The 26,829-nt window shown below is 36.4% G+C and overlaps 4 protein-coding genes across 6 annotated transcripts; 3 read left to right on the top strand and 1 right to left on the bottom strand.

Annotated features, from left to right (window-relative positions):
• Positions 1 to 200: 200 nt before the first annotated feature.
• Positions 201 to 12,014, bottom strand: ABO6 (DEA(D/H)-box RNA helicase family protein). Its single transcript, XM_023687422.2, has 19 exons — positions 11,574 to 12,014; positions 10,391 to 10,545; positions 10,225 to 10,312; positions 9,889 to 10,125; positions 9,052 to 9,147; positions 7,736 to 7,924; positions 7,445 to 7,604; positions 7,166 to 7,296; positions 6,376 to 6,546; positions 5,274 to 5,546; positions 4,760 to 4,954; positions 3,996 to 4,199; positions 3,815 to 3,884; positions 3,575 to 3,723; positions 3,054 to 3,362; positions 2,910 to 2,969; positions 1,756 to 1,908; positions 1,567 to 1,677; positions 201 to 1,105 (listed from the first exon to the last, which is right to left on the bottom strand). Exons 1-19 carry the CDS (start codon positions 11,787 to 11,789, stop codon positions 638 to 640), a joined length of 3,435 nt encoding a protein of 1,144 aa, XP_023543190.2. The 5' UTR covers positions 11,790 to 12,014; the 3' UTR covers positions 201 to 637.
• Positions 12,015 to 12,862: 848 nt separating this feature from the next.
• Positions 12,863 to 17,150, top strand: LOC111808281 (protein RBL). The gene is made up of 5 exons (XM_023694177.2): positions 12,863 to 13,010; positions 13,100 to 13,198; positions 14,235 to 15,313; positions 15,387 to 15,648; positions 16,925 to 17,150. Exons 1-5 carry the CDS (start codon positions 12,992 to 12,994, stop codon positions 17,122 to 17,124), a joined length of 1,659 nt encoding a protein of 552 aa, XP_023549945.2. The 5' UTR covers positions 12,863 to 12,991; the 3' UTR covers positions 17,125 to 17,150.
• A 1,054-nt stretch (positions 17,151 to 18,204) lies between these two features.
• LOC111808291 (ethylene-responsive transcription factor WRI1) lies at positions 18,205 to 21,585 on the top strand. The gene is made up of 6 exons (XM_023694187.2): positions 18,205 to 18,671; positions 18,769 to 18,851; positions 19,067 to 19,075; positions 19,207 to 19,295; positions 19,527 to 19,728; positions 20,791 to 21,585. The coding sequence occupies exons 1-6, from the start codon at positions 18,382 to 18,384 to the stop codon at positions 21,411 to 21,413; spliced, it is 1,296 nt and encodes a 431-aa protein (XP_023549955.2). The 5' UTR covers positions 18,205 to 18,381; the 3' UTR covers positions 21,414 to 21,585.
• Positions 21,586 to 23,037: 1,452 nt separating this feature from the next.
• LOC111808264 (putative pectinesterase/pectinesterase inhibitor 25) lies at positions 23,038 to 26,676 on the top strand. 3 transcript variants are annotated; one of them, XM_023694156.2, is made up of 4 exons: positions 23,038 to 23,717; positions 25,081 to 25,450; positions 25,557 to 26,249; positions 26,467 to 26,676. In XM_023694156.2, the coding sequence occupies exons 1-4, from the start codon at positions 23,076 to 23,078 to the stop codon at positions 26,475 to 26,477; spliced, it is 1,716 nt and encodes a 571-aa protein (XP_023549924.2). In that variant the 5' UTR covers positions 23,038 to 23,075; the 3' UTR covers positions 26,478 to 26,676. The 3 variants fall into 3 exon arrangements, with proteins under 3 accessions (XP_023549924.2, XP_023549916.2, XP_023549932.2); XM_023694148.2 differs by having other exon boundaries at positions 25,557 to 26,676; XM_023694164.2 differs by having other exon boundaries at positions 23,039 to 23,717; positions 25,096 to 25,450; positions 25,557 to 26,676.
• Positions 26,677 to 26,829: the final 153 nt, after the last annotated feature.

Below are 26,829 nucleotides of genomic sequence, written 5' to 3'. Positions count from 1 at the left end.
AGTATAAGTACGTGTAGAATAGCAAAAATGTGTTCCTCATCATTATTATGTTCCCTCGGGGTAATTGTGACCTCTCGAGAGAATGAATGACGCCATTAAAGATGCACATGGTAGTACTAGTACATCTAAAAATTCTTAATTGGTTAGTAGTAAATAAATAATGGATTATCCCGAAACAACATCATTAAGCTTATAGAGAATTTATCGGATTGGTTTGAGGAACATAAAAATTGCAATTTTAGTATTATGTTGTTAAAAATAATAATACATCAGTTACATATCAACTAAAACTAACTTATTCAACAACGCTGTGTCAATATCCTAGCTCACTCAATCTCCTAAATTTTGAGAGCTATACACCAGCTCCATCAATGCTATAAATAAGTTATCAGGATATCATGCTTCCATTTGTTCTCTTATCGTTCAACGGGTTTAAACGTTGCATATTACCTCAAAGACCGTATCTCGTTTTCGTACTCAGCAGCACGGAGTCAAAGTTCTGTGAGTCCTTATGTACATACAACAGGCAAGCTCAGTAGGAACTTTTAGACACTTAAGTTGAAGCAAATCCGTCTGCTGCTAGTTGAAGGAGAGTAGAACTTGCAACTGGAGAACCATTTGCTTCTCTCTTATCATGTCAATAACCAGGGCGACCTTTAGACCGCCTTCGTTTGCCAAGGAGTTTTAGCATGTTATCAGTTACATCAATAGGAGAGTCGTCGTCTGAATTAGTGTTGTTGTCCGAGGTGTGTGTCAACCAAGCTAGAGCCTCTATGGCAGCATCCCTCTCTGCAAGCTGCTTGTTTTTCTTCGGCTTACCCACAAATTGCATTCCCTTAAACTCTACCAGCGCCCTGAATTCATTTGTTTTGAGGTGTTTGGTTTTGTATTTTGGAGGGGTATGTCCTGCCCTCATTAGCAAGGTTTGTAGCAAGCTCTTTGGGTTGGAGCCATCCCTTGTGAATTTGTCGTCGGTAGACACCTGCTTCCTACTTTCCCGACCGAAGACAAATCTCCCCTCGCATTGGTCACCGGACACCAACTCTTGAACAGAAAGAACAAGATACTTGCCTTCCTTGAGAATATCGAGCCCCGGATTCTGAAGCTGAAATGACACAACCATCAAATTAACTTACCTTTTCTAAAACTGGGGAGCAGGATGTATCTTTGAAGTAATATCTTAATCAAACAATATGTTCAGATAATAAACTAGGGCCACAACACAGAAGTAGGAATAAACTTTACCCAAACGAAGGAGCATTGACTTTTTGACCATTTTCATTATAAACTTCACCATAAAATGAAGATCTCCATGCTTTCCAGTAATTTTCTTGGTAGCAATTTATGGACAAAATATGTAGTAATCGGTAAAATTTTAACATGCATTACTTCTCAAAACATTAGTGCCACTGGTGAACTGACTTGCAACATAAGGAGTAGAAAGATTGACCAACGGAATCATATGTCATCATCTGTTGCATAGTACTAGCAGTTGAGATATGAACTCCATACTTGTGATGATATAATTAGATCTAATAGCGGAAATGATTCTCAAATGAAACTTACTTTGTTTTCAATAAGCTTATCAAGTTCTTCTTTGAGTTGCAAATAGCATTCCGCCAAACTAGAATCCATAAAGAATTCAATGTAGCCATTCAACATTTTCAAATGACCAGCCTGAAAAGGAGATGTGAATGGTCTTAGACACCAAAAAAATGTAAATCTTTCACAAAAAGTGCAGACCCAGGAGATCACCTGTACACCACATTTCACTGCTCCACCAAAAAGAATCAGCATCGAATCAGATATGCCAGTGGAATCTCGTAAGAAAACTGTGTTGACCTTCACTTTCTCGCCGAATACCAGCCATGGGAAGGGAATTGTATCATAACGCGCATTTACAGAATTCTGAAGCAGAATCAATGAAATGTTAGATTACTACAACACAGAAGCGTTCGACAAAATAATGGATTTGAAATTCCAGAAGTCTTTTACAAATCATACTTATTTGAAACTTCAATTAAACCTACCATGACAATGCAACATATTGTAATAAAGCACAGAATATCTGTGATAAAAACAAATGTTTGATAAAGAGGATCCGAAACTAATAACTTCTAGAAGTCATATTGAATATCCACAAAGGTTCAAAGTCTTAATCAGAAAATGCAAAGCCAACAACTATCACATGTAGATACTGCAAACAAAAATATGATGTATGCACATTGCAAACTAGAATCAGTATAAATATCCAAACGTTGTAATTTCTGGTGCAGCCACACTCTTCCAGCAATCATATGCAAGCAAATAAATAAATAAATAAATCCTACTGGAGAAAGGCATGTAAGTTGCAAGTATTGGTACATATAACAAAAAATGTCAAATGAAATAAATGGGTGATGCTTAGTGAACCAAATATACTACTATAATAAAGGCAGTCAAATTTGCATAATTACCGAGAATCGTTGTGATAGTGGTTGGCAAATTTCAATGATTTTTTTCCCTTAGAAAAATAAGAATTACGATAGAAATAAATATTCTTTACAACTGGATCCACAATGTCTTGTTTGGATCTCATTATACTGGTGTTATACATTGGATCTTTGTTTAGACTTCATTATGTTGATGTTATACAATAGAGGCTAAGAGCTATCCTCATTCCATGGAATTGAACAATATTGGGGAGTATTCATGAAAAATTGTGTTCTTGGATAAGATCCCAATTAGATATATATTTAATAGCAGCTTTTACTTGTTCTTAAATCCTCTTTCTGACTGCAGATCAGATGTCTAAGACACAATCACAGAACGTGCAACTAAATGCATTCAAATGAAAAATATAAATAGAAAATATTTGTCGTGTCAATATACGGGTAGTTAACGCAAGGGGCTGCCAGTTTCAGACTTACCGCATATAGTAAGACCTGGCCATCATCCATGGTTTTGAAAGACATGGAAGTCTCTCTGTGCTGCATATACATGAAAAGAAATACTCAGGAGAGGAGGAAAATGATGACTAAACAGGTGTCTCTGCAGAAAGTAGTTTCATTTACCACAACAGATGCTACGCCAGGAAAGAGACCAGAACAAATGATTGCACGAACAAGAGACTGGTTATGGCTTAACTTATTGCTCGTGCTACCATCTAAATCAACTATTCCTGCATCCTTTAAAATGAAGCTAAACTGTCTTCTAAGGGAATCGATTGCCTGAAGTGTTTGGGCAGAGAGGAAGTTCCTCCAGCAGTACTCATAGGATGACCCTTCTCTTTCTGCATCTTTCCATCCCTCGTAAGCACGAACAAGTGCCATATGATCACTGTAGTCCTTTGCAGAAAATCTAGCCTTGGCTGTCCCAGCTAACTGAATCACGGAAACAACAATGTAAACCTGAAAATTCTACTTGGTGGGTGTGCATGTGTCCAAGTGCATATTGGGTGCGAGGGTAGAGTTCCAAATTATCTTTTCCTCAAAGGAATAATTAATTACAAACAGCCATCCAATATCAATTAAAGCATGGAAGAATTAGTTACAAACAGCGTAATTTAAGCATACTTTAATAAAACGATACTTACATCTTTTTTGTCCTGAGGCAGAAGAAAAGGATCTCTGACGCTAAGGCCGGAAACTATAGTAAGGATAGGATCAAAGCAATGGAAGATAGCACCCATAACCAGCATTTTTCCTAGCTTGGGGTCAACGGGAAGCATTGACAAAAATTTTCCTATTCAAAACAAGGAGGTTGAAGATGGAAAAAACTGAGTAATAGGATCAGAATAATATGTTTATAATATCATGCAAGAAGAACAACTAACCGAGATTTGACAAGTTTTCCTTCTCATCAAATGCCCCAATCATCTTTAGAAAACCAATGGCATTTTGTACCTGTCAAATAACAAATGAGCCCCTGTTCTCATTTATGAATGGAATCTTCTGTAAAAGAGAACGAACAACTGATCAACAAAAAAAAAAAGAGAGATACACAAAGTAACTTACAGCCAAGGGCTCTGGTGGCTGTAGAGCAGATGACAAGAATTCTCCTACACTAGGAACCTGCAGACTTTTTATTTGAAGGCAGAGGGAATTCAGTGGAGTTCTCAAAAGTTCAGGAAGTTGATACTCAGAAAATGCTGCAAAAACACATTTTGGGTAAAGATGATAACATTTTCCAGGTTGAACACGGCCAGCCCGTCCCCTTCTCTGCAACAAAGAACCATTATCAAAAGATCGACCACGGAGACCCGCCCATAAAAAGGCAGAGGAATTTTAGGAGAGGGAGTGAGGAGAGATTTCTCTCAATTAGATAAATGAGGCCGGGGACGGAGATTATATTCCCCATCCCCACCCAATTCCCCGACCCGCTCCACTTAATATAAATATAATATCAAAAAGAGACTTTCTAAATTCCACTTCAAGTTCCATATAAGAGGAAGAAGCTTTCTAAATTTCATTACAAGTTCCAAATGAGTTTATGTTTTGAGTTCAATCAATTTTTGTAATAACAAATATTTTTAATATTTTGGATTAGATTATTGTACTAATTGGACTAATTTATTTTATGTCAATTAGATTGTTTTATTTTCGTCGCATTCATACCCCCCCCCCCCCCCAAAAAAAAAAAGGCATTTCTTCAAAGCATCTTATCACAAATAGTTTCATTCGGTAAATTTGGTTGTGAATCTCATAAAATTGCATATTTTCTCAGTAATAGTTTAAAGAAGTGATATAATTGAAAAATATAGGAAAGAAAGTTGACTTACTTGCCGAGCAGATGCCTGTGATATCCATGAAGGTAATAGACAAGGTGTATTGTTTAACGCATCATACGTGGTTTCTTTTGCCTTTCCACAGTCAATAACAAAAACAACATCATTTATTGTGATGCTTGCCTCTGCCATATTAGTGGCAAGAACTACTTTGCGGACGTTCTGAGGGGCTTTCTCAAATATGAGTCTCTGTAGAAACGGAAAAGAAATGGTGAGAATTTCAAGAAACAAGTGGTTCTTAGATAGAGAGAGATCATTGGTAATAAATTATCAATTGTCTCCGAAAATATTTTCAGCAGTAGAGTGAAGAAAATTTCAATACAACGGAAGCTGGCAAATTGTTCACAGATGTATCAAGTTACTGTGCTTCACATCGGTGCTTTTCCAATAATGCTCTTTTTTTTTTTCTCTCTTTCTACACCATGACCTTGATAATTCAAAATTATTACAACAGAAGAAATCTACGAAGTTTTACAATACATTAGGAAAAATAAATAAACCAACCAACCTGTTCAGATGTTGCCATTGAACCATGGCATGTCAAAAGCAAAACCCTGTTTGGATCTCCTAAAAGTGGATGAGCTTTCAGTTGATCCCTCAAACTGCTAATATCCTCCCATCCAGTCAGGAATACCAAAACTGCACCAGGTCGCTCCTTACGACATATGTGGCACAAAACAGCCTCAATAAGATTAAAACCTATGCAATCAGGCATCCAGGATGAGAGAGAATCTCGTGTGTTTGAACTGTAATTTCCCAGGGTTGATTTATCAAGAGCATCCTAAGTAAGAGAAACAAAGTGAGATAGACCACACTGCTATCGTAGCACAAACCTTCAAAAGATACAACTACACAGGTACTTCTACTCATTGAATGTTATTATCAAATCCAATTTTTTATGCATGCAACCCATATCTAATGGGAAAATTATTAATTGATGTGCTCAAGATGAAAGAATATAGTAAAAGGTATGTACGTGGGCAATATGATCTAACCAATCTAAATGCATGGATAGGTTGATTAAATTTATGCCCTTGACCATTTTAAAACTTCTTAAAATTCAGAGATCACATTAGAAACTTCATATTCCCAACTCTTTCTCGAAAAATCTTTTGCGCACATCTAAATAAAAATTTCAGCGAAGACTTTTTTGTCAAAATCCAATCCCTTCATTTCTAGGAGATGAATCCCCATTCGATTTCTTCATCTTTAATCAGGTTTTACAACTAACTGAAGGGATTTTTTCTCAACCATTCATAAATTCAAACCACTTAGGCTCAGAGTTTACCTTCTACCTTGACTCCAAGAAAACAGATCATGACAAAAAACAACTGATAAAGCTACAATAAATTGGCCGCTACTCAAACAAAGTACGAAACCAACTTAAATTTAAAAATTGGAACGTTCTAGTGTAACAAGCTCTTGTATTATATTGAACTTCTTACGAGCCACACAAACTAGTACTGAAGAAAATGCATTAAAGGAAACTATCAAATATTTAAGATTATCGCCATTGTTAATATTCATTTCTTCAAATGCAGGCAAAAATATTCAAACTTGAAAGAAATGGAAAAAGACCAACAAATGTGAGAAAAATGATGCACATATACCTCAACAAGAGTAGTGATTTGGTTTTTCCTTTTTCGTGGAACTAATTGTTTCTGTGTTTTCCACGTTTTCTCTTGGCCATAATCATCAATTTGGTTGAAAGATGTCAACTTATAGCCAGTTACTTCTAACACATCTTCCAAAAAGTACGCCCTCACTGGAAATGTAAAACCCTGACAAAAATAGGCACTTAAAAATAGTGAACCCATGAAACAAATATTTAAACATGCAGTGACCTCAAATAATGCAAAACTAATCTCCAATTATATCCAAATTAGTGCAAGATGTAAAATGGAGCATGCAGGATATATAATTCCCAAATGGATTATATAACGCATATTACATGGGAAAATGCGAAATTCATGAGAAAATGCAACAAATATCATAGTTGTAGCAAGTAAAATGTTTTGCATGCATCCCATTTGAAAACATATAAAAAAAGGCAAAGCTCTTAAGACATGGATGAATTAAACATTATGCAATTTGATTGAGCCTCTGCTCACTTTTTCACTCTTTCCACTTTCTTTTGCTTCTCTCTTTCAACTGTCATACATCAAGTTCTAACATCTCTAGTTAGAAATAAAACATGCAGTCCAGTTTCCAGGAAACAATCCTAAAAGGCATCAAGTGTAAAACTAAAACGTGGAAACCTACCAAAGAAAAGTAAAACTAAAACTGGATGCCAAATTGTGGTACTGCTAACCGTACCCAAAAAAAAAAAAAATGCTGCAACATCAAACATGGCAAACAACAAACAATTTTATCCATGAGAGGTATCAAGCTTTAACTCACTGGGATATGAATAGTTGGTGCTCCTCCAAAATAACTGGAAAAAAGTTCAGCATTTAAAGTGGCACTCATCAAGATTAATCTTAAATCCCGGCGGCGTGGAAGTAGATCCTTCAAGACAATCAACAGAAAATCTGAAACAAAATCAATTGGATAAGGAGATTAACAATACTTAAGAATACACATCAGAAGCAAAAGAGGCCATATCTTTTGTTCTTCCCAATAAAAGTCAGTTATACAAAAAAAATGTTTAGAAAGTGTCAAAGAACCTAAAAACCAAACCTTCATTCATGCCTCGCTCGTGAATTTCATCCACAAAGACATGAGTAATCCCATTTAGATTACGGTCACTTAGAAGCCTCCGAAGTAATATACCACTGGTGCAAAACAAGAGATGAGTGTTTTTCCCTTTCATACCTTCTAATCGAACTTTATAGCCAACCTACAAAAAAATCTTTGATGTGGTATGGAAGTGAAAACTAAGAGTAACAAAGTTCAGAATGTACTACAGTTCATGAAGTTAATTAATTATTTGCATGCATACGCAAGCACTGTGGAGGAGAGAAGGCTCACTGTTTCACCAAGGGGTTCTCCTCGCTCTATGGATACTCTTTCAGAAACAGCCATAGCAGAGATTCTTCGGGGCTGAGTGCATATTATGCTACAGAAAGCTCCTCGACCAGTTTCGATTTCTGATTCTAGTAGGTACTGAGGAAGTTGTGTAGTCTTACCGCATCCAGTTTCTCCAGATATAACTACTACCTACCATCATAACAATGGAATGAACAATCAAATGGAGATTACACTTATAATACTATCAAAGAAGCAAAGAAACTTCAAACTCTTTGGCATTTTGCAAAGAGATCAATTATAGAACTTTTTTATGAATACAAGTTATAAGAATGTACACGAGATTGGATAACCATGTACCCTTCCCAATCAAGAGCTTGGCAGACAAAAAAAAAAAAAGCGAGGGTAGGCAAGAAAATTATGTGATAACTTAATAAATGATAAAATAAAATAATAAAAATAAAAATAAAATAAAATAAAATAAGGTGAGGGTAGGCAACAAACTTTGGTACTCTTTTAACAACTCATCAAACACCATGAGAAAAGTTCACAGAAGGCTTTAGGAACACATCAAGAGGTGTTGAATTTAAAAATAAAAAATAAAAAAAATAAAACTGTTCCACAGAATCCTGGGTCACAACAAACTTTTGTATTCATAATAATTCATCTTTTATTGGTGTTGTTTGTAACAAAAGAAAGTACGAATCTGTGGCCAATACAGCCATCTCACGCAGGATTGCTATGAGATTCAATATAAAAGAAAATTAAAAAGAAAACCATTATATAAGGATGTCAATGAAATAAATGTTTTTAAACAAAAAAATAAATCAAAATTTTCTAAACAAATCTGTATATTTAGGATAGGATGACAATACTGAAAAGTAAAATGGGTTTTTGAAATCCATTCTCCCTCCTTTACTGCTCGAGGGTAATGAAATTATTCATGAGGCAAGTAAATGGAACCCTGAGTTAGTTCTTGTGAACAGTGGAAGGAGATCAAATTTGAATGACCTCAAAAAGAAATTTAGTCAAGAAAGTGGCATTAAAAGTATGTGATTCTTTTCAAATATATATGGTCATATTTTCTATATATTTCTATCAAATGCTTTTTTTTAATTTCAATTTAGAATTTTGCTTCACTTTGCCTCAAGACATTTAAACCTTTCCTCTTCAGCAGGAACGCGAACTTTTGAGACATTTAAACCTTGCCTCTCCAACAGGAACAAAAATAGTATAACATTAAGTTGTTAGTGGCAAGGACTCGCTTGACCTTTGATTGAGCGAAAATATAATAAATAATGGACAATTTCTAAGAAAACCTGATTTTGTGCTATTGCCTGGAGTAGCCTTTCCTTCTCCTTGAATGCTGGCAGCGATCTCCTGAAATCCAGTATCTTCCTCCCTTCAGGTGATTCCTGTCAATAATGAAGCATACGTAAGTCAGATCTGTAAGTAATATCATCAAAATATAAGTTTTTATCTAAAATGCCTTTATCGCTAGTGAGACCCCCAAGGCAGTGTTCAAAATGCACATTGAAATAAGAAGTATAGGAAAAAGAAACTTGGAAATGGAATCTTGGGATTAAAATTGTTAAGGAAGTGATGCCTGCATTCGAAGCATATAGGAGTGGTGTCCGGATATCTTGTCCATGGTCTTATGCATGCATAATGGACCGTCCCTTTCTACAATGGACATACTGTTCTAAAATAATATTTTAATCATAAGTACAATATTTTAATCATAAGTGCCGAACCAACTGGTCTACAAAAGGCTTTAAATAGATAAATGTGAAAACTAAAAAATAATTATTGTTCTTATTATGAGCCTAATCTCAAAGCAGTCTTCCATACTTGCAAGAAAAAATAAAACGGAACAGCATTGGGCACAAATTGCACATGAATATGAACCAGAAAGTAAAAACAGCAAAGAAACATGTTTGACAACCATAGTCTGGATGTTAGCATCATCCGTTATTTAAGCCAGAAAAATAAGACGGCAAGCTATAATATAACCACTTACAGCATCCAATATTGGAGATCTAAAAATTTCTCTCAATTCTCAAAATAGTGAATATTTTGTGGGCAGGGGCATACAGATTTCTGTTATTCAAATTTACAAGTACATGTTACTCAATGTGGAGCATTGGTTTCATTACCTGCCATGCTCTTTGCATATTTCGCATCCGTAAACTCCTCCGCTGAAGTACCTTTTCCATCACAGACTCATCAAGAAAAGAATTTTCATATTCATCCGTATTAACATCTTTAACCTCGTCGATAGACTTGGCATCATTTGAAATCTCATTAGCCTTTGCAGAACTTAACCGAATGCGATCACAATGTTCCTGTAGTAAACCTTCAACCCTCCTTTGCAAACTTAAAGGAATAGCAACCTGCACATATAAGAAAGCTAAGGTTTTTTTTTTCCAATGGAATGATCCTCGATACAAGAGGTACTGTAATCAAACTTTTCAAGTCAAATAGATTGTTACCTCTCTTTGTGGTCGTTTATCATCCAAATCTGGTCGGTAGTTAGGAAGGGGAACTTTACTCGCAACAACCACTTTTCCATACATTGAACTGCCAATGCAAAGCAAATTCTAACTAAACTGAAATATTTAAATACATAGATAATATATAAATAAAGTTCCCATCTACCAGTAGAGCCCCATCTTTTTGGCAAGGTTTGAGATCTGCTCAAAGTCTCTCTTGTCCCTATTATCTCTTGAGATGATCTCTTGATCCTTCTCATTTCGAGATAGCAAGCTAAGTTTCCATTTCCACTCATCGATGTTGGCCACAGAAGATGAGGCCTGAAATTTTGTAACAATAACTAGCTTTAAAAATAAATGAACACAAAGTACAAACTAAGAGAGACGATAGTATAAGTAATAACAATATTCAGGAAATAACCATCAACTTACTCTGTGTCCAGAACTGCAATTAAATTTCTCTATTAAATTGATGATAAATATACTAAATTTTTTATGCATATGTTACATAGCCCATATTTTATGAGTTGACACTTGAATAGAACACCGTCACTCCGTGATTCCTTTTGGTTTATAACAAATAGAAGGTTGAAGCATGGATAAACATCCAAAAAGTTAGCTCTTTCAAGCAAAAGGCACAATAGTGAGTACAATATCAGCGACGTCTGGTTATAATGCACCATATTTTTTAAACAGTGTTGTGATGGCATGTGGACATCTATTTCTTTAACAGAAAATATCTATTAGTACAAAATCTAGCAGACCATGAAAGTGACGAGAGATGTATATTTATATAGCTACCGAGTTACGCGCCTATGTCTGACTATAATGTTTCAGTCCAAGTCCAACGCTTTGCGACTAAACTCAGGCAAGTCTAATCGAGACACCCCATATGCCATGATGATATTAAAAGATGCCGCTCGTACAAACCAGTCTATGCGCCAAATTAAGGACCGAGCTTGAGTTCCTATGCACGCCAACAGCTCAACAAGGAACTGCCAGACTAAACCCGCTCCAAGGGATGCATCGCCTTCATTCAGACTAATGCGAGAGCCTACAAATTCTGACGACAAAATCTAAAGCCCTCAAGATAAAAAAATACGGATCCGAGCCATCGAATTTTAATTGATCCGGGACCAAATACATCGAAAAGTGCAGGAAAGCAAAACCTTAATCTATAGCCCCTTGGACTCTTCAAGAAACTGGCATTTCAACGAAATTTTAGACGAACTAAAAAGAAGTGATTGCTCTCAGACTACGAAATGAATAGAAATACCACAATCTCAAACAAAAACTCCACTTCCATTTAAACGAACATATGCATAGCAATACAGAAGTAAATAACCTACCGTATTGTTCTCAACGTCGCACTCGTACTCATCGTCCGAGAATTGCTCCGCAGCATAATGATACGAACCTCGCCAGACTCGGGAAACAGAATACGAATGAGACTGTAGAAGCAGTTTAAGTGGCCTCACAGCGAAGCCGTACTTGTTAGACAGGTCGCAGTTGATGTTCTTCGATAATACTAAGAGAACATTTGGAAGTCGCTTGAAATTATGCATTCTAACAGAGAAGACTCAGACTCAGTCATGGAAGCCGGAATGGTATCCCTTCATCGCACTGATCATTCGTTCTCTGATGGGTTTCGAACTATGCCTCCGGCTCCGGCAGCAAGGCGATTCCCGACTAGAAATATCAAACAGTTCGACACTGATTGAGTCACTAGTTCGCCTTCGATTGCCGCCTTCCAACTTCGCGGCTCCGTCCCAATTAAAATCCCATCGCTAAGTTCTTATATATATATATCAAATTTGGTTAAATAAATTTTTTGATTTCATCTTATATTACACTTCAAACTACTAACCTAAATTTATTATTTAATTTTAAAATTATTTCAATTTTAACATTTTAATTATCATACAAATTTACTAAAACTAAAAATTTCTTATAAAAGTGTTGAAAATTTTTCTGTAGCTTCTTTTAATATACACATTTTTAAACTGTGAGGTTGATAATGATATATAACGGGCCAAAATAAAAAATATATGCTAGCATTGAGCTTGTAGTATTAGAGTCAGGTGTCACTGTCATACTTGTCTAAGGCGCGTTGTCCATGACAAACCAAACCCTTTATGTCTTTCCATGTTCTATTATTTTACTCTTGTATTTCTAGGAACTATGATGTTTCGGAAAAATCATGTCTAGACTTGCCAAACATGAAACGACTCAAAATGTATTATAGGATATATGATTAGTCATTAACTTCTCCCTACCAATCGTTATATACTGCGAGGCGGTTGTTGTTACTCTCTTGCTTGCATAATCTCTCTCTACCCTCGTTTTCTAAAACCTTATTCTTAAATCGAGACTAGAGGCTCGAGCATACGTCGCTTGGCTGTAGGCGACGTAAGAACGAATTGGCTTAGCTCGTTTATTAAAAAGTGAATGCCGCACAATCGCAAGTCCGCTGACATCAAGAGTGTGATTGTGACACCAGACACTGGTAGGATGCCAACGAGTACACTAGGCCCCATATGCATTTTAAAACAGTCGTTTTATTTATTTATTTATTTATTTTTAGTTTAAGGGAGGTATATATATATATATATATATAACTATAAAAGAAGAAAAAAAAGGCAATTAATTGAGAAGGGCTTTTGGCGCCGACTGTTCCCTCCTCGCCCTTCTTCTTTCTGTTCTTCCACTTCGCTTACGAACCCAACCTCACTTCACTTCACATTTCAGTTCTGGCTTCTTCACCTCCATGAATGCCCCAATAATTGGTGAGTTCCTGCCTTTTCCTCCCCCATTCATCCTCCTAATTTCGATTTTTTTTCTCTGGTATTTATTTCACTTCATTCTGTATGCGAAGATCCGCTTCAAGGAGATTTCCCGGAGGTTATAGAAGAGTTTCTCGAACATGGCGTGATGAAATGCATCGCCTTTAACCGTCGCGGTACTCTTCTAGCAGGTATCCATGGCTGTCTTCGTTTTACATGAATCTCTTTTCCTGGACGACTTGGCTGTTAGAAGCGTTTTTCAGGAAGAAAACTTTAATGTTGTTTTTGTGATTTTTGGGTTTTTGCTGCGTTGATGATTATATGGCTCGGTTTTGTTTTAGTTCATGCTTTGATTGTTAATATTGATTTTGTTATGCTGGCGAGCAGGATTGAGCCATGAGAGTGTGGTAAATGATTCAAAATGTCCTTGTAATCCCCTTTGCTTAGCTAGGTTTCCATGTTATTACTTGTGTTTCTTCTCCTTTTGAATGGATAACCTCTTTCACTGAGACAAGAGCCCAAGAGAGAAGGAGCAAAAACTACGAAAAGAGGCTTCAATAGTTAAGATTCAAGATTAAAGAACTAATTTCATTGTGTATTGACGAAAGGAGGTTGAATATGCTTGATTTATGGGGGTATACACTATACGTTTACATTTTCAAGTTTTTTCTTCTTATCTCAAAGAAAAAGGACAGTCTAATTCTGTGTTGTTTCTTGATTTAGCTCAAATAAGCATGTGGTAGTGTCACTTTTGAGTTTCATGTCATATTGACACTGGTGTTGATTAGATGAGTTTCTTGGTTTGTGGAAACCATTTTTGTGAGATCCCTAGTTAGTTGGAGAGGGAAATGAAGCATTTCTTATAAGTGTGTGGAAACTTCTTCCTAGTAGATACGTTTTAAAACCGTGAGGTTGATAACGACACGTAATGGGTCAAAGCAGACATTGTCTACTAGCGGTGGGCTTGGGCTGTTACAAATGGTATCAGAGTCAGACATAGGGCGTTGGCCCGTGGATTGTGAGATCCCATATCAGTTGGAGAGAGAAACGAAGCATTGCTTATAAGGGTGTGGAAACCTCTCCCTAGTAGACGCGTTCTAAAACTGTGAGGCTGATGGCGATACGTAATGGGTCAAAGTGGACAATATCTACTAGCAGTGAGCTTAGGTTATTACAATTTTAGGCAATACCCGGTAAATATTAATGCTTTGACGTTACTATTGGCAGCTGGATGCTCTGATGGAAACTGTGTTATCTGGGATTTTGAGACCAGAGGCATCGCTAAGGAGCTTAAAGATAAAGATTGTGTTTCTGCAATTACGAGTGTCTGTTGGTCAAAATATGGCCATCAAATTCTTGTATCTGCTGCCGATAGGTCGTTAACACTGTGGAACGTTCTCAAGGGGGAGAAGGTAAACCGCATAACTCTGCAACAGACCCCTTTACAAGCTCGTCTGCATCCTGGATCTTCTAATCCATCTCTCTGCTTGGCATGCCCTCTCTCATCTGCTCCTATGATTGTCGACTTAAAGACGGGAAGCACAACTCTACTTCCAGTTTGTATTTCTGATGCAGATACAGCTTCTTCTCGTGGCAAAGTATCTGATGGAACTCCGCCTTTTACCCCGACAGCGGCTTGCTTTAACAAGTATGGCGACCTAGTTTATGTAGGAAATTCAAAAGGTGAAATACTTGTGATAGATTACGAAAGAGTTCAGATAGAGGCCATGGTTCCAATTTCTGGAGGTGCTGTTGTGAAGAACATAGTATTTAGTAGAAATGGTCAATATCTTCTCACTAATTCTAACGACAGAACGATTAGAATCTATGAAAGTCTCCTACCCAACAAAGATGGATTGAAAGTCATTCACGAAATTACGAAAGAGTTCGATGGGCTTGACGGTGCTGAGAAACTGAAGGCTGTTGGAACAAAGTGTTTAACTCTTTTCCGGGAGTTTCAAGATTCTATCACTAGAATGCACTGGAAAGCACCTTGTTTTAGTGGTGATGGTGAGTGGGTTGTTGGTGGTTCTGCAAGCAAAGGCGAACACAAGATTTACATTTGGGATCGAGCAGGTTATCTCGTAAAAATCCTCGAAGGGCCAAAGGAAGCATTGATTGATTTAGGCTGGCATCCCGTTCATCCCATTGTCGTCTCTGTTTCACTTACTGGCTTGATTTATATTTGGGCTAAAGATTATACTGAGAATTGGAGTGCCTTTGCTCCTGATTTTAAAGAGCTCGAGGAAAACGAAGAATACGTGGAAAGAGAAGATGAATTTGATTTGAATCCCGAGACCGAAAAGGTGAGATTATAATTGTTATTTTTCCTAAGTTTTTGATTCCTTGCCTAGTCACATGACAGATCCGTGGTTTCAGGTGAAAGAACCCGATGTTAATGAAGATGAAGAAGTCGATATCGTAAACGTGGAGAAGGATTCAGCTTTCAGTGACTCAGATGCTTCACAGGATGAACTATGCTTCTTGCCAGCTATACCATGTCCCGACATTATCGAGCAGCAGGATAAGTGCATCGAGATTTCTTCAAAAATGATCGAAAATAACAATTCCGGATCCCCACCTTCAGAGGAGGCTGGTGTAAATGGCCGTACGACCAATCATGCATCAAGTCCACTGGAAGGTAACAATTCACTTGCTCAGTTGATTGTGTTTTCTTCTAATGTGTGTTGCTGGGTACATACCATTTACATATCTTGTTTTGTATGCTACCCTACAAAGAGAACCCTTGGGCCCAGTTTCTTAAGGAATTAGCATAAAACCATAACTCAGTTCAGTTACTCAAGCAAGCACAAACATATCGCAGCTAAATTAAGTGTCTCCTAGTATCTAAAAGGATATTATATTATTCATGTTAATGAACATAAATGGTGCCCTTATGAGTGAACTTGATATCTGAACGAGGGAACGGGGATATCTGAGCGAACTTGATGATCTTTTTTCTCTGAATAATATGTTCTGACTTTACGTCTCTCATGTTATGGTATGAAATACTTCCTCCCCCAATGGTGTTCTATGCAAAGAGAAAATTGGATGGCAAAGGCCTCTTCTTCTGAGAAAACCTCAGCTGTGAGATCGCACATTGGTTGGAGAGGGGAACGAAACATTCTTTATAAAGGTGTGGAAATTTCTCCCTCACAAACATGTTTTAAACCTTGTGGGGAAGCTCGGAAGGAAAAACCAAAGAGGACAATATCTTCCAGTGGTGGACTTGGGCTGTTACAAATGGTATCAGAACCAGATACCGGGCAGTGTGCCAGTGAGGATGCCAGTGGATACTGAGTGGTGTGCTAGCGAGGACGCTGAGCCCCGAAAGAGATTGGATTGTGAGATCCCACATCGATTGGAGAAGGAAGGAAACGAGTGACAGCGAGGAGTTGGGCCGTGAAGGGGGGTGGATTGTGAGATCCCATATCGGTTAGAGAGGGAAACAAAACATTCTTTATAAGGGTCTAAAAACTTCTCCCTAGCATACACGTTTTAAAACCTTGAGGAGAAGCCCGGAAGAGAAAACCCTCTAGCATACGCGTTTTAAAACCTTGAGGAGAAGCCCGGAAGAGAAAACCCTCTAGCATACACGTTTTAAAACCTTGAGGAGAAGCCCGGAAGAGAAAACCCAAAGAGGATAATATCTGCTAATAATAGGCTTGTGTTGTTCCATAAGTAGTTACTCATCTTTCATCACCTATTGTAATGCAAGCGGCTGCAAAAGCTTTTCTATAGCCTTATCGTAATTTATATCGGTTCCCCAATCAAACTGGCTCCTCTCTGACCTTGTTAAGAGGCATCCATCATCTTGAAACAACACGAGCCAGTAGTTACACAATATTTTTCCATAACTCTGTTCGAACCAATCAATATCGCTTCGTTATTCAACTAGGGGTTGGTTTGTTTTGCAGTGTTAGATAACCCAGACGATGCAGGAGGAGCACGGGTAAAACGAAAACGAAAACCATCAGAGAAAGGACTGGAATTGCAAGCAGAGAAGGGGAAGAAACCCTCTAAACCTTCAGGTAGATTGTCAAAATTTAAAACTAAGTCCATGGTTCATCAGGATAATAGCAATGGTACGTACGGTGATGACAATTCTGATGAATAGCAGTAGAAAAAATCTGCCCTTTTTAATTTTATTGCATTAAGTTAATTAATCTTAGTTGATTATTATTGCTTTTAATTGGTATTTCAATATTAATGAAAAAAAAAGTCCAATATTTTAAATATCTTATAAGTTCCAATAATTAATCATTACTTATTTTAAATATCAATCTTAGTTGCTTTTATTTAAATAAATTGAGTCAGTTTTAATTATTTGATATATATTTTTATTAGTTATAACGTTGTTTATAAATAAATTATGGTAACGTTAATTTTTTATATTCTGATTAAATAATCTAAAAAAAAAAAGTTACTTTTTTGGTGGGTAAACACAGGAAATGTTACCGCTGCCGTTAAAATATTAATGGGAAATAATTTATTATGTTTTTTTTTAAAAAAAAAAAACTAATTTAAAAAAACGAAAAATACAAGTATTTAATTCTCGTACATTTAATTAAATTCTCTTATATTGACTTTCAAATATTTTACTATATTTTACTTCCATCTTTAAATTATATAATTATTTTAAAATAAATTTTCAACCAATTGCCTTAGTAGTTTTTATAATTTTAAGGAATGATTAGACTTTTTTTTGCCAAATTTAGAAATAAAAAATATTAAAAAAATGAAAATATTGGTTTAGATTTTGAACACAGATGCTATAGATAATAAAACAAAATATATCTTAATATTTATAAGTTTTAAAATAATTATTATGAGACACCTAAAAACAGAAAGTTTCGAGGTTTTAAAAAATTTGGTAGAAATTTGAATGCTTAATTTAATTGATGGATTAAATTTTATTAGCTTACCAAATATTATCAACAAATTTTAATCTCTATTTATAAATATTATTTATTACAACAAAAAGTTAAAAAGAAAATTAATAAATGGAAAATGAAACTCCAAATCAAAATAGGGAAGGCAGCAAAGGGAAGGAATCTGATTGGTAGCATGGCTGCACCTACAGCCAAGTGTTGGGCAGTTTCATAACTCACCTAGTTAATTAACCCTCATTCTTTAACCCTAGTTAACTTCTTCTTCTTTTCTTTAACTCCCCCCCTCTGCTCTCTCTACTTTGTTGTTGGTAAACCACTTTAGGTTACCAAAATGCTTCTCAAAATTTCTCCCTCTCAACAATCCAATCCAACACGGACGCCATTTTAATGCTGCATTTCGCTTCCATTTCCTTAATTCATTTCTCTCCTCCTCTTCTTCAATCGCAATCGTAATCTCTCCGCCATCGCCGCCGCTGCTCGCCATGAGAATAATCTCTCCGCCTGTCTCTTCTTCTTCTTCTTCTTCTTCTTCTTCTTCTTCTTCTTCTTCTTCTTCTTCTTCCTCCTCCTCCTCCTCCTGCGTCGGCTCTGATTCCGGCATTCATAACAACAATCTCGCCGCTCCTCACCAGCCGCAATCTGAGAAAACCACAGCCAAACGACGGAGGAGGAATCAAGATGAAACGAAATGCCAGATTCATAATCATAACGCTAATGGATCCAACAACGCCTCTCCCGCTCGGCGGAGCTCCATTTACAGAGGAGTTACTAGGTTTACTTTTAAATTTGTAATTTGATTTTCTAATCCTTTCTTTTGAATTTGCATGTTGAATTGAGATTATGAAATTATTGTTCCGATTCGAAATCAGGCACCGATGGACCGGCCGGTTCGAAGCTCATCTCTGGGACAAAAGTTCATGGAATAACATTCAGAACAAAAAGGGAAGGCAAGGTGAGAAAATTAAAAGATCCTCTTAATTAATTAATTACTTAATTACTTAATTAATTAGTTAATTGAAGAAGAGATCTAAATAATTATTTGTTTATTCGGTTAATTATTCTTTTATATTTAAAAAAATAATGCCCTGATTTTGTTTTGCTGACTGTGTATCTTGGGGCCTCTCCTGTCATCGCCAACGTTCATTTTGCGCTTTTGTCGCTGCTCAGTTTATTTGGGTAAGCTCTCTGTATCTTAATTTTCTCTATTTTTTTAAATATATATTTCTGGACACGTGGCGGGATACTGCTTATCTTCTTCGTCCGGTTTCAAAATTTTATTGATTAATATGAAATTCATAAATTTGTAGGAGCCTACGACAACGAGGAAGCTGCGGCTCGAACTTATGACCTTGCTGCCCTCAAATACTGGGGCCCTGGGACCACTCTCAATTTCCCGGTACCTTTGACACTCAAGGCTAAAACAGACATTTCACTTTAAATTCTCAATTTATTTATTTAAATCTCTATAAAACGAATCTCAATTTCATAGCCCTAAATTTCGGCCCTAAATTGATTTATTTTGAAGAATATTGTTAAATTAAGGTGGGAATATATATAATACTTTTTTTTTTTTTTTAATAAAATGTAAATTTATGAAAGATTAAAATGTGGGGTCCAAAAATTGCAGGTAGAGTCGTACACGAATGAAGTGGAAGAAATGCGGAAAGTTTCCAAGGAGGAATATTTGGCGTCGTTACGGCGGCAGAGCAGTGGTTTTTCCAGAGGCGTTTCCAAGTACCGCGGCGTTGCCCGGCACCACCACAACGGCCGGTGGGAGGCTCGGATTGGCCGTGTTTTTGGAAGCAAATATCTTTACTTGGGAACTTACAGTACGTGTCTCTCTCTCTCTCTCTATGTCTACTTGTTAAATGCCACGTGGGTTTTTAGTGGTTACGTGGCTCAGTCCGTCAGAAATTTTCCCAGTCTGTCAGCTAACGTGGTACCATCGTTCTTACTTGTCTTAGACAAACCAATTCTTTATTGGCTTTAGCTTACAATTTTTTTAAAAAATAATTTTATTAGGAAAATAAATGTTTAAAATTAAATAAATTTATTAGGGTTGTTTGTTAATTGGTTTAACTACTGGGTCACTTCCAATCCCAAATCATCAACTGTTTCCATAGAAAAATGAGGTCCTTAGGTTCACCTTCCTTGAATTTGGTGTGTAATTCTAATTTATATATATTAATTAAATAATGTTAAAACTGTTTCCACCTTAAAATATTTATTTTAGTTCATATATTTTAAACTGCTTATTTTAATTTAAAATATATATAAATAGTAAAATTATTGAAGGGGAGGAGTGGTCCAAGAGGGGTAAATAAATTTGGGGATGGGGGTACGGCACGTGATCCTTGTCGAGCTGGCAATATAAAATAATAAATAAAACAGTAGTTTGCGATCCACAGCTTTCCAAAAGTGAAGAAAAAGTATTACGTGGCGTCACGTGCCACTTCACTAGCCTCTGTCGGGGTGGGAACTTTTTAGCTTGTTTTTTTACATCTGTACTTTCATTTTCCTGGAGCCCATATTTCTTTTAAATAATCATTTTATTTTATTTTCCTTTTTTTAATTTTATTTTCTGCGTTATTTAATTTCTTCGGTCAAACCAAAAATCAAGGGAAATTCTTAGAGACAGCAGCCCCAGTTGTTCTGCATTCCTGCTTTCAATATTTTGACTTTTTTATTTTATTTATATATATATATATATACACTGTGAAATAAGGGGAGAATATGGATCTGTTTTCGTGATATGACTGCAATTAATTAATTGATTTAGATTCAAAATTAGTATAGTCACGTGATTTCCCATCTAAATTTCAAACCAAACCCCATTTAGGAAGTGTAATTAATTCGATTAATTAAGGTTTTGGTTTTATTTGTTTGTTAAGATACACAAGAAGAAGCAGCTGCAGCATATGACATGGCTGCCATTGAGTACAGAGGAGCCAATGCAGTCACCAACTTCGACATTAGCAATTACATTGGGAGGTTACAGAATAAATCATCACCAGATGACCCCAATTGCTCCCCTGCTTCTTCTCAGGGCGAAGTAGTACAACAACAACACGACGTGCATCAGCAGCAGCAGCAACAACAACAACAAATTGCATTCTCGGGCCCGCCCGACCTCCAGTTTTCGATTGAGAATAACCCCACTATGGTTGTTATGGATGAACCACCAACACAAGACGATCATGATCTCCATTGGTCTTTCTTAGACACGGGATTATTCGTGCATGTCCCTGACCTCCCACTTGAGAAATCGAGTGAGTTAGCTGACTTATACTTCGACGAGATCAGGTTTGAAGATGATATTGGGTTGATGTTCGAAGCAAGCTTAGAGAACAATAAGAACTGTGAAGGTAATAACAACAACGATGATGATGATAATGTTGGGAAGAAGGAGGTCAACAACTGTAATGAGAAAATCAGATTGTTCGCAGCTACTACGACAACTTCACCGTCTTCTTCGTCGATAACCACCTCGGTTTCGTGTGAATTTAGGGTTTGAGATCTTAGGGGTTTGTTGTTTCTGTTTAAAATGGGAAAAATCAAAATGTTAGAATATCATATGTTTATGAGCCTGTGGTCTTCTCTGTTCTTGGAGATTTGCTTAGGTGTTTTTGTTTTTAATAATTTGTTAATTTAATTTTTCAGCTTTTTTTTTTTTTTTTTTTTTTTTTTTTGTTTTTTATAAATAATTTTCTCGAGGGTATTTTGGTCCAATGAAAAAGCCAATTAACATCCCTAAAACACAACCTTGGTTTACTCAAAACATGTTTCTTAACGAAACTGTAACATCAAGCAAAAGTTGTCCCCCTCTCTCTTCCTAATTTCTTGACCTTATGAAACATTGTAAGAACAATATGTATACTTTTGTGATTATCGAGTACGAAAGTTGTCGTGTCTGATTTGTTTCGTTTGTGTTTGATAATGATTTGTTTTAAATTTTTTTATTTTGAAAATTGTGCTCGTCAAATTTATAATATTTTATTTTTTACCGTAAAAAATTTCATCAAATTTAAATGTCAATTTTCTGATACTAACTCTAATTAAATCTTAATAATTTTAATATTTTTTAACTAATTCATATGAGTACTATATTTACTAAATTATTAAAAATTAAAGTTTACCTAATAAATTATTTATTATTTTATGAAATTTTAGGATTTTTTTTTAATTGTCATAAAAAATAATTCTTAATAAAATTAAAATGAATATTTGCACATCTATTTTCGACGCGAGTATATTTTAGCAAACAAATGGGCCGAATGGGCTCTAAAAACTCTGGAAGCCGTCACTCACCATGAGGCCGTGCTTGAGGCTTAAGGCCCAATAATATTATATTCCATATGGCCTCTCTCAGCCCACATCTTTAATATTTATTATTATATTATATTATATTTTAAAGACGAGGAGTATAAGAGAATAAAGAAAGATTTTGAAAATCTCTCTGTAACAGATACGTTTTAAAATTATGAGGTTGATGACGATACTTAACAAACTAGAGCGAACAATATTTATTAGCGGTGAGCTTGGACGGTTACAAATGGTATTAGAGCTAGACAATGAACGGTCTAGCCGTGAAGACACTCGACCCTGAAGGAGAGTAGGTTGTGAGATTACACATCGGTTGAACTGGCCCCCAAGGAAGTAGATTGTGACATCTCACATAGTTAGAGAGTTGGCTCGTGATGGGGGAAGCCCGAAAGAAAAAAAAAAACCAAAAAAATATAATATTTGAGGTCGCCTAATATAGGATTATTTCATCCCGGTGTGCCTCATTAATATAGGTAATAACTTTTTATTTTTTTAGTCATTCTATTTTCGAGATTACTCTTATTTACTCGGGTGTCATGCATTCACAGCTTCTACTAAGAGATGTTCGGGATGAAAAATAGTGACCCAAATAGAACCGAAACTCCAGTCTCGTCCCATTAAATTTAAAATTAAATAATTAAATTGGAGGGTAGCGTCGGTGGATAATTTGTGGTAAGTTTTGTTCTTTACTTAATCCATTAAACAACTTTTTAATACTTTAAAAAATTAATTAATTACAGTTTTAAATACTTTAATTATAATTACTTTTGATTATCCACTCTTCTTCTTTTTTTCCGTCCTCTATATAAACACTCTCCTTCTTCGCTTACTGAGTCACTTCCGAGTTTACATTATGAACTCAATTCCCTTCATTTTCCTTCTCTTCCTCTCTCTCGGCCTTGCCGGAGCTTCCGATTCTCCTCCGCCGTCCGCCTTCCTCTGTAAATCCACTCTCTATCCTAAGCTTTGCCGCTCCATTCTCTCCTCCATCCGATTCTCCCCCTCCGATCCATACGGCTACGGAAAATTCTCCGTCAAGAAGTGTATCAAACAGGCGATCAAAATGTCGACCGTTACCGGCGAGTATCTCAACCGAGGAGGCGATTCGAGGCTGAATCGGCAGGAGGTTGGCGCTCTGGAAGACTGCAGAGAGCTTTCCGATTCGAATGTGGAGTTTCTCCAGTCGATTGATGGCGTATTGGAGGCAGCGGAGGGCGTCGATGAGGAACTGGTGGAGCGTATTGAGAGTATTTTGAGCGCGATCGTGACGAACGGCCAGACTTGTATCGACGGATTGGTGGAGTCGAGGAGTAGTTTGGGGAATGCGCTAACGGCACCGCTGTTGAGCGCGGGGAAGCTGTACAGTGTATCGTTAGGACTGGTTAAGAACTCGCTGTCGCGGCGGTGGAAGAAGCGGAAGCAGAAGGGAGACGGCGAGGGAGGGAATTTCCCGGCGGCTGCGCAGAGCAGAGAGCCATTGAACACGCTGATCAAGGTACGATTCGATATGGCGCCGTTGTTATTTGGTTTCTGTTTGTCTGTTCGTTCGGTTACACGGACCATTACATTTGCTTTATTCAATGCATCAAAAAATTGGGCGAAAATAAGTTTTTGTTTGGATGTCGCACTCTAAAATACATATATATATATATATATATATATTTTAAAATTAATCTAATAAATAATAATGTTATAATTTTTTCAAAGTAATAGTAAAACAATAAATCATTAACAAATAAGCTTCTTCTTTAAGAATTAATCTTACAAATAAAATTGTTATTAAAATGGGTAATCAACCTTGTAATTAATGCTTTAAAGTGCATTAAATTCTCCCCTAATGACATTATTACTGAGCAGAAATCACAATTGATGGTAGCATTAAGGGGAATTAGTGAGGGAAAAAACAGTTGAATATGTTTAAGTATTCATAGTTATATAATTTTAAAACTATGCTTTAATTTAATTTAATGCACATTTAATTGATTTCTGATTTCTTTCATATTACTTATGAATTACTTACATTGGAATATCATCTTTATACAAAGTGAGGAATTTAACTTTTCATAAAGAACTTAATTTTTACCAATATGATCAGTAAAAACAGTATATTAAATAAATAACAAGAATGTTTTTTAGTGGAAAAAAAGATTACATATATATATTTTTTGTTCATTAAATTTATGTTAAATACGTTGATAATTTTGTTGGTGTCACGGGAGAGATTCTAGGATTCCAAAGCTCTACCAAATGCATGTTACAAATTCAGATGTGGATTCTCCTCATAATTTTTAATTTGCTTTTTTTCTAATTGTTTTATTCCTATCATTGCCTTTTATTATATGCATATATATATATATATATGTATATGTATATGTGTATATGTATATGTATATGTGTATATATATGTGTATTGTATATGTGTATATGTATATGTATATGTATATGAATATGGGCCGGCAACCCGACCAGCTAAAAGCAACTCCAAGCTCCGATTCGTAGGTTCAAATTATACAGAGTGTGATTCGATTGTTGTAATCGAACAATTTCCTTAAATTCTGGCCCGTATAAAATGAGTAAATTTTTTTGCAACAAGTCTTGATATATACAAAACGTTGATTGCAGTAGAGTCATTTCATGAGCGGAGGCTAAGACCGAGGCTTCCCGTGGACTAGGCGTGAGTGTGGGCTAAGCTAGGAGAGTTGATTAAAGACAACCTTACGGGCAATTGTTCCTTTTTTTCTTACATGATCCTGCCCAAGTTCTTTTAGTATAAATTAGTTGCTGATCTTTGAAGATGATTGCATTTCTTTCCTTATGAACTTAACAATGATCTTAATGAACTTAACAATGATCTTAAGAGTTTGAATGAACAGGGACTACATACGATGGGTTCGTGCAACCAATCCACGAAGTGTTCGGGAAGGAAGCGCTTGTTGACTGATTTGGGCACCACAGGAATTTTGATCAACAACACTGTGGTTGTTAGCTCAACAGGTGCTGACAACTTCACATCAATTGGAGATGCAATTTCATTTGCTCCCAACAATTCAATGCCTCAAGATGGCTACTTTGTTATCTATGTTAGACAAGGATACTACGACGAATACGTTATCGTCCCCAAGTACAAAACCAACATAATGCTCATCGGAGATGGCATTAATCGAACCGTCATCACGGGGAACCATAACGTCGTCGATGGTTGGACGACTTACAATTCCTCTACCTTTAGTAAGCAACTCACAAATCCTTAACTTATTCGTTTAAAAGTTATAATATTGTCGTATCAAAATTATTCCGAAATTGGTAACTGAATGTTTGGGATGTATGTCGGCAGCTGTTTATGGGGATGGATTTGTTGCAATAGACATGACATTCAGGAACACAGCAGGAGCAGAGAAGCACCAAGCAGTGGCAGTGAGGAACAGTGCAGATCTCTCAACATTCTACCGCTGTAGTTTTGAGGGATATCAAGACACTCTTTATGTACATTCCTTAAGGCAATTCTACAGGGAATGTGACGTTTATGGTACCGTCGACTTCATTTTTGGCAACGCTGCTGCAGTTTTCCAGCAATGCAATCTATACGCTAGAAAGCCACTCCCCAACCAAAAGAATGCCTTCACAGCGCAGGGCCGAACCGATCCGAACCAAAGCACGGGCATCTCGATCCACAACTGCACCATCAAGGCTGCCCCAGAGTGGGTGATGGATTCGAATGCGACGACAACAACGACGATGAACTATCTCGGGCGGCCGTGGAAGCCGTTCTCAAGGACGGTGTATATGCAGTCTTACATTGGGGATTTGATCAGCCCAGTGGGGTGGCTGGAGTGGAATGGAACGGTGGGATTGGACACATTGTATTATGGGGAGTTTGAGAATTATGGAGCAGGAGCTAACACGAGGTCGAGGGTCAATTGGGGTGGCCACAGCTTGATGAATATCACAGAGGCTATGAATTTTACTGTCTATAACTTCACCATGGGAGATACTTGGCTGCCCTATACAGATATCCCCTTTTCTGGAGGTTTGCTATGATTTCTATTCTCTCTTAATTTTATGCTTTTTTTCAAGCTTTTCATCAATTATCTGTCTATCTATATATATATATATATATATATATATATATATATATAGTATTAGTGTAACGGCTCAAACCCTATCCTTTTTGAGTTTTTCTTCGTTCTTCTCTCATCGACGCCCATTGTCACATTCATGCTTGGCCAAATCCGCTGCTAAGAAAGGGCGATTGTGACACCCAGCTTCCTTGTCAGCACACTAGCATCGGACTCTAATACCATTTGTAACCGCCTAAGCACACATGTAACATATATTGTCCTCTTCGTGCTTTTCATTATGGGTTTCTTTTCAAGGTTCGGAGATATTTCGCACCTTTACAAGAAATATTTTCTTTCGGTGGGATCTCACAAAAATATTTTTTTTCTTTTTATTAAATAAATAACCAGACTTGATTGAACTCAAATATTTCATAGTTGGATTGAGATAGGTTCCTAATTTAATAAATGTTACGGGTAGAACGATTGAGTTGAGTCTAAAAATATGTTTTTAAAAAATTAATAGGATATTGATTTTTTTAATCTTAATTA

Source organism: Cucurbita pepo, chromosome 1, assembly GCF_057944985.1.
Source record: "Cucurbita pepo subsp. pepo isolate OVF chromosome 1, ASM5794498v1, whole genome shotgun sequence".
Lineage (NCBI taxonomy): Eukaryota > Viridiplantae > Streptophyta > Magnoliopsida > Cucurbitales > Cucurbitaceae > Cucurbita > Cucurbita pepo.
The sequence above is the reverse complement of the archived record's forward strand: the minus strand, read 5'-3'. Positions and strand labels throughout refer to the sequence as shown.

What these genes read in the sequence shown, in the direction of transcription:
- ABO6 (XM_023687422.2), bottom strand. Translation starts at nt 11,789, where the DNA reads ATGCATAATTTCAAGCGACTTCCAAATGTTCTCTTAGTATTATCGAAG. An exon ending in GCGACGTTGAGAACAATACG is followed by an intron (nt 10,546 to 11,573) that starts GTAGGTTATTTA and finishes ACAAAATTTCAG; the next exon opens with GCCTCATCTTCTGTGGCCAA. An exon ending in GGAAAACTTGTCAAATCTCG is followed by an intron (nt 3,724 to 3,814) that starts GTTAGTTGTTCT and finishes TGTTTTGAATAG; the next exon opens with GAAAATTTTTGTCAATGCTT.
- LOC111808281 (XM_023694177.2), top strand. An exon ending in TGAATCCCGAGACCGAAAAG is followed by an intron (nt 15,314 to 15,386) that starts GTGAGATTATAA and finishes CCGTGGTTTCAG; the next exon opens with GTGAAAGAACCCGATGTTAA. An exon ending in TGCATCAAGTCCACTGGAAG is followed by an intron (nt 15,649 to 16,924) that starts GTAACAATTCAC and finishes TTTGTTTTGCAG; the next exon opens with TGTTAGATAACCCAGACGAT.
- LOC111808291 (XM_023694187.2), top strand. Translation starts at nt 18,382, where the DNA reads ATGAGAATAATCTCTCCGCCTGTCTCTTCTTCTTCTTCTTCTTCTTCT. An exon ending in ATTTACAGAGGAGTTACTAG is followed by an intron (nt 18,672 to 18,768) that starts GTTTACTTTTAA and finishes ATTCGAAATCAG; the next exon opens with GCACCGATGGACCGGCCGGT. An exon ending in TCTTTACTTGGGAACTTACA is followed by an intron (nt 19,729 to 20,790) that starts GTACGTGTCTCT and finishes TTGTTTGTTAAG; the next exon opens with ATACACAAGAAGAAGCAGCT.
- LOC111808264 (XM_023694156.2), top strand. Translation starts at nt 23,076, where the DNA reads ATGAACTCAATTCCCTTCATTTTCCTTCTCTTCCTCTCTCTCGGCCTT. An exon ending in CATTGAACACGCTGATCAAG is followed by an intron (nt 23,718 to 25,080) that starts GTACGATTCGAT and finishes AATGATCTTAAG; the next exon opens with AGTTTGAATGAACAGGGACT. An exon ending in TTACAATTCCTCTACCTTTA is followed by an intron (nt 25,451 to 25,556) that starts GTAAGCAACTCA and finishes GTATGTCGGCAG; the next exon opens with CTGTTTATGGGGATGGATTT.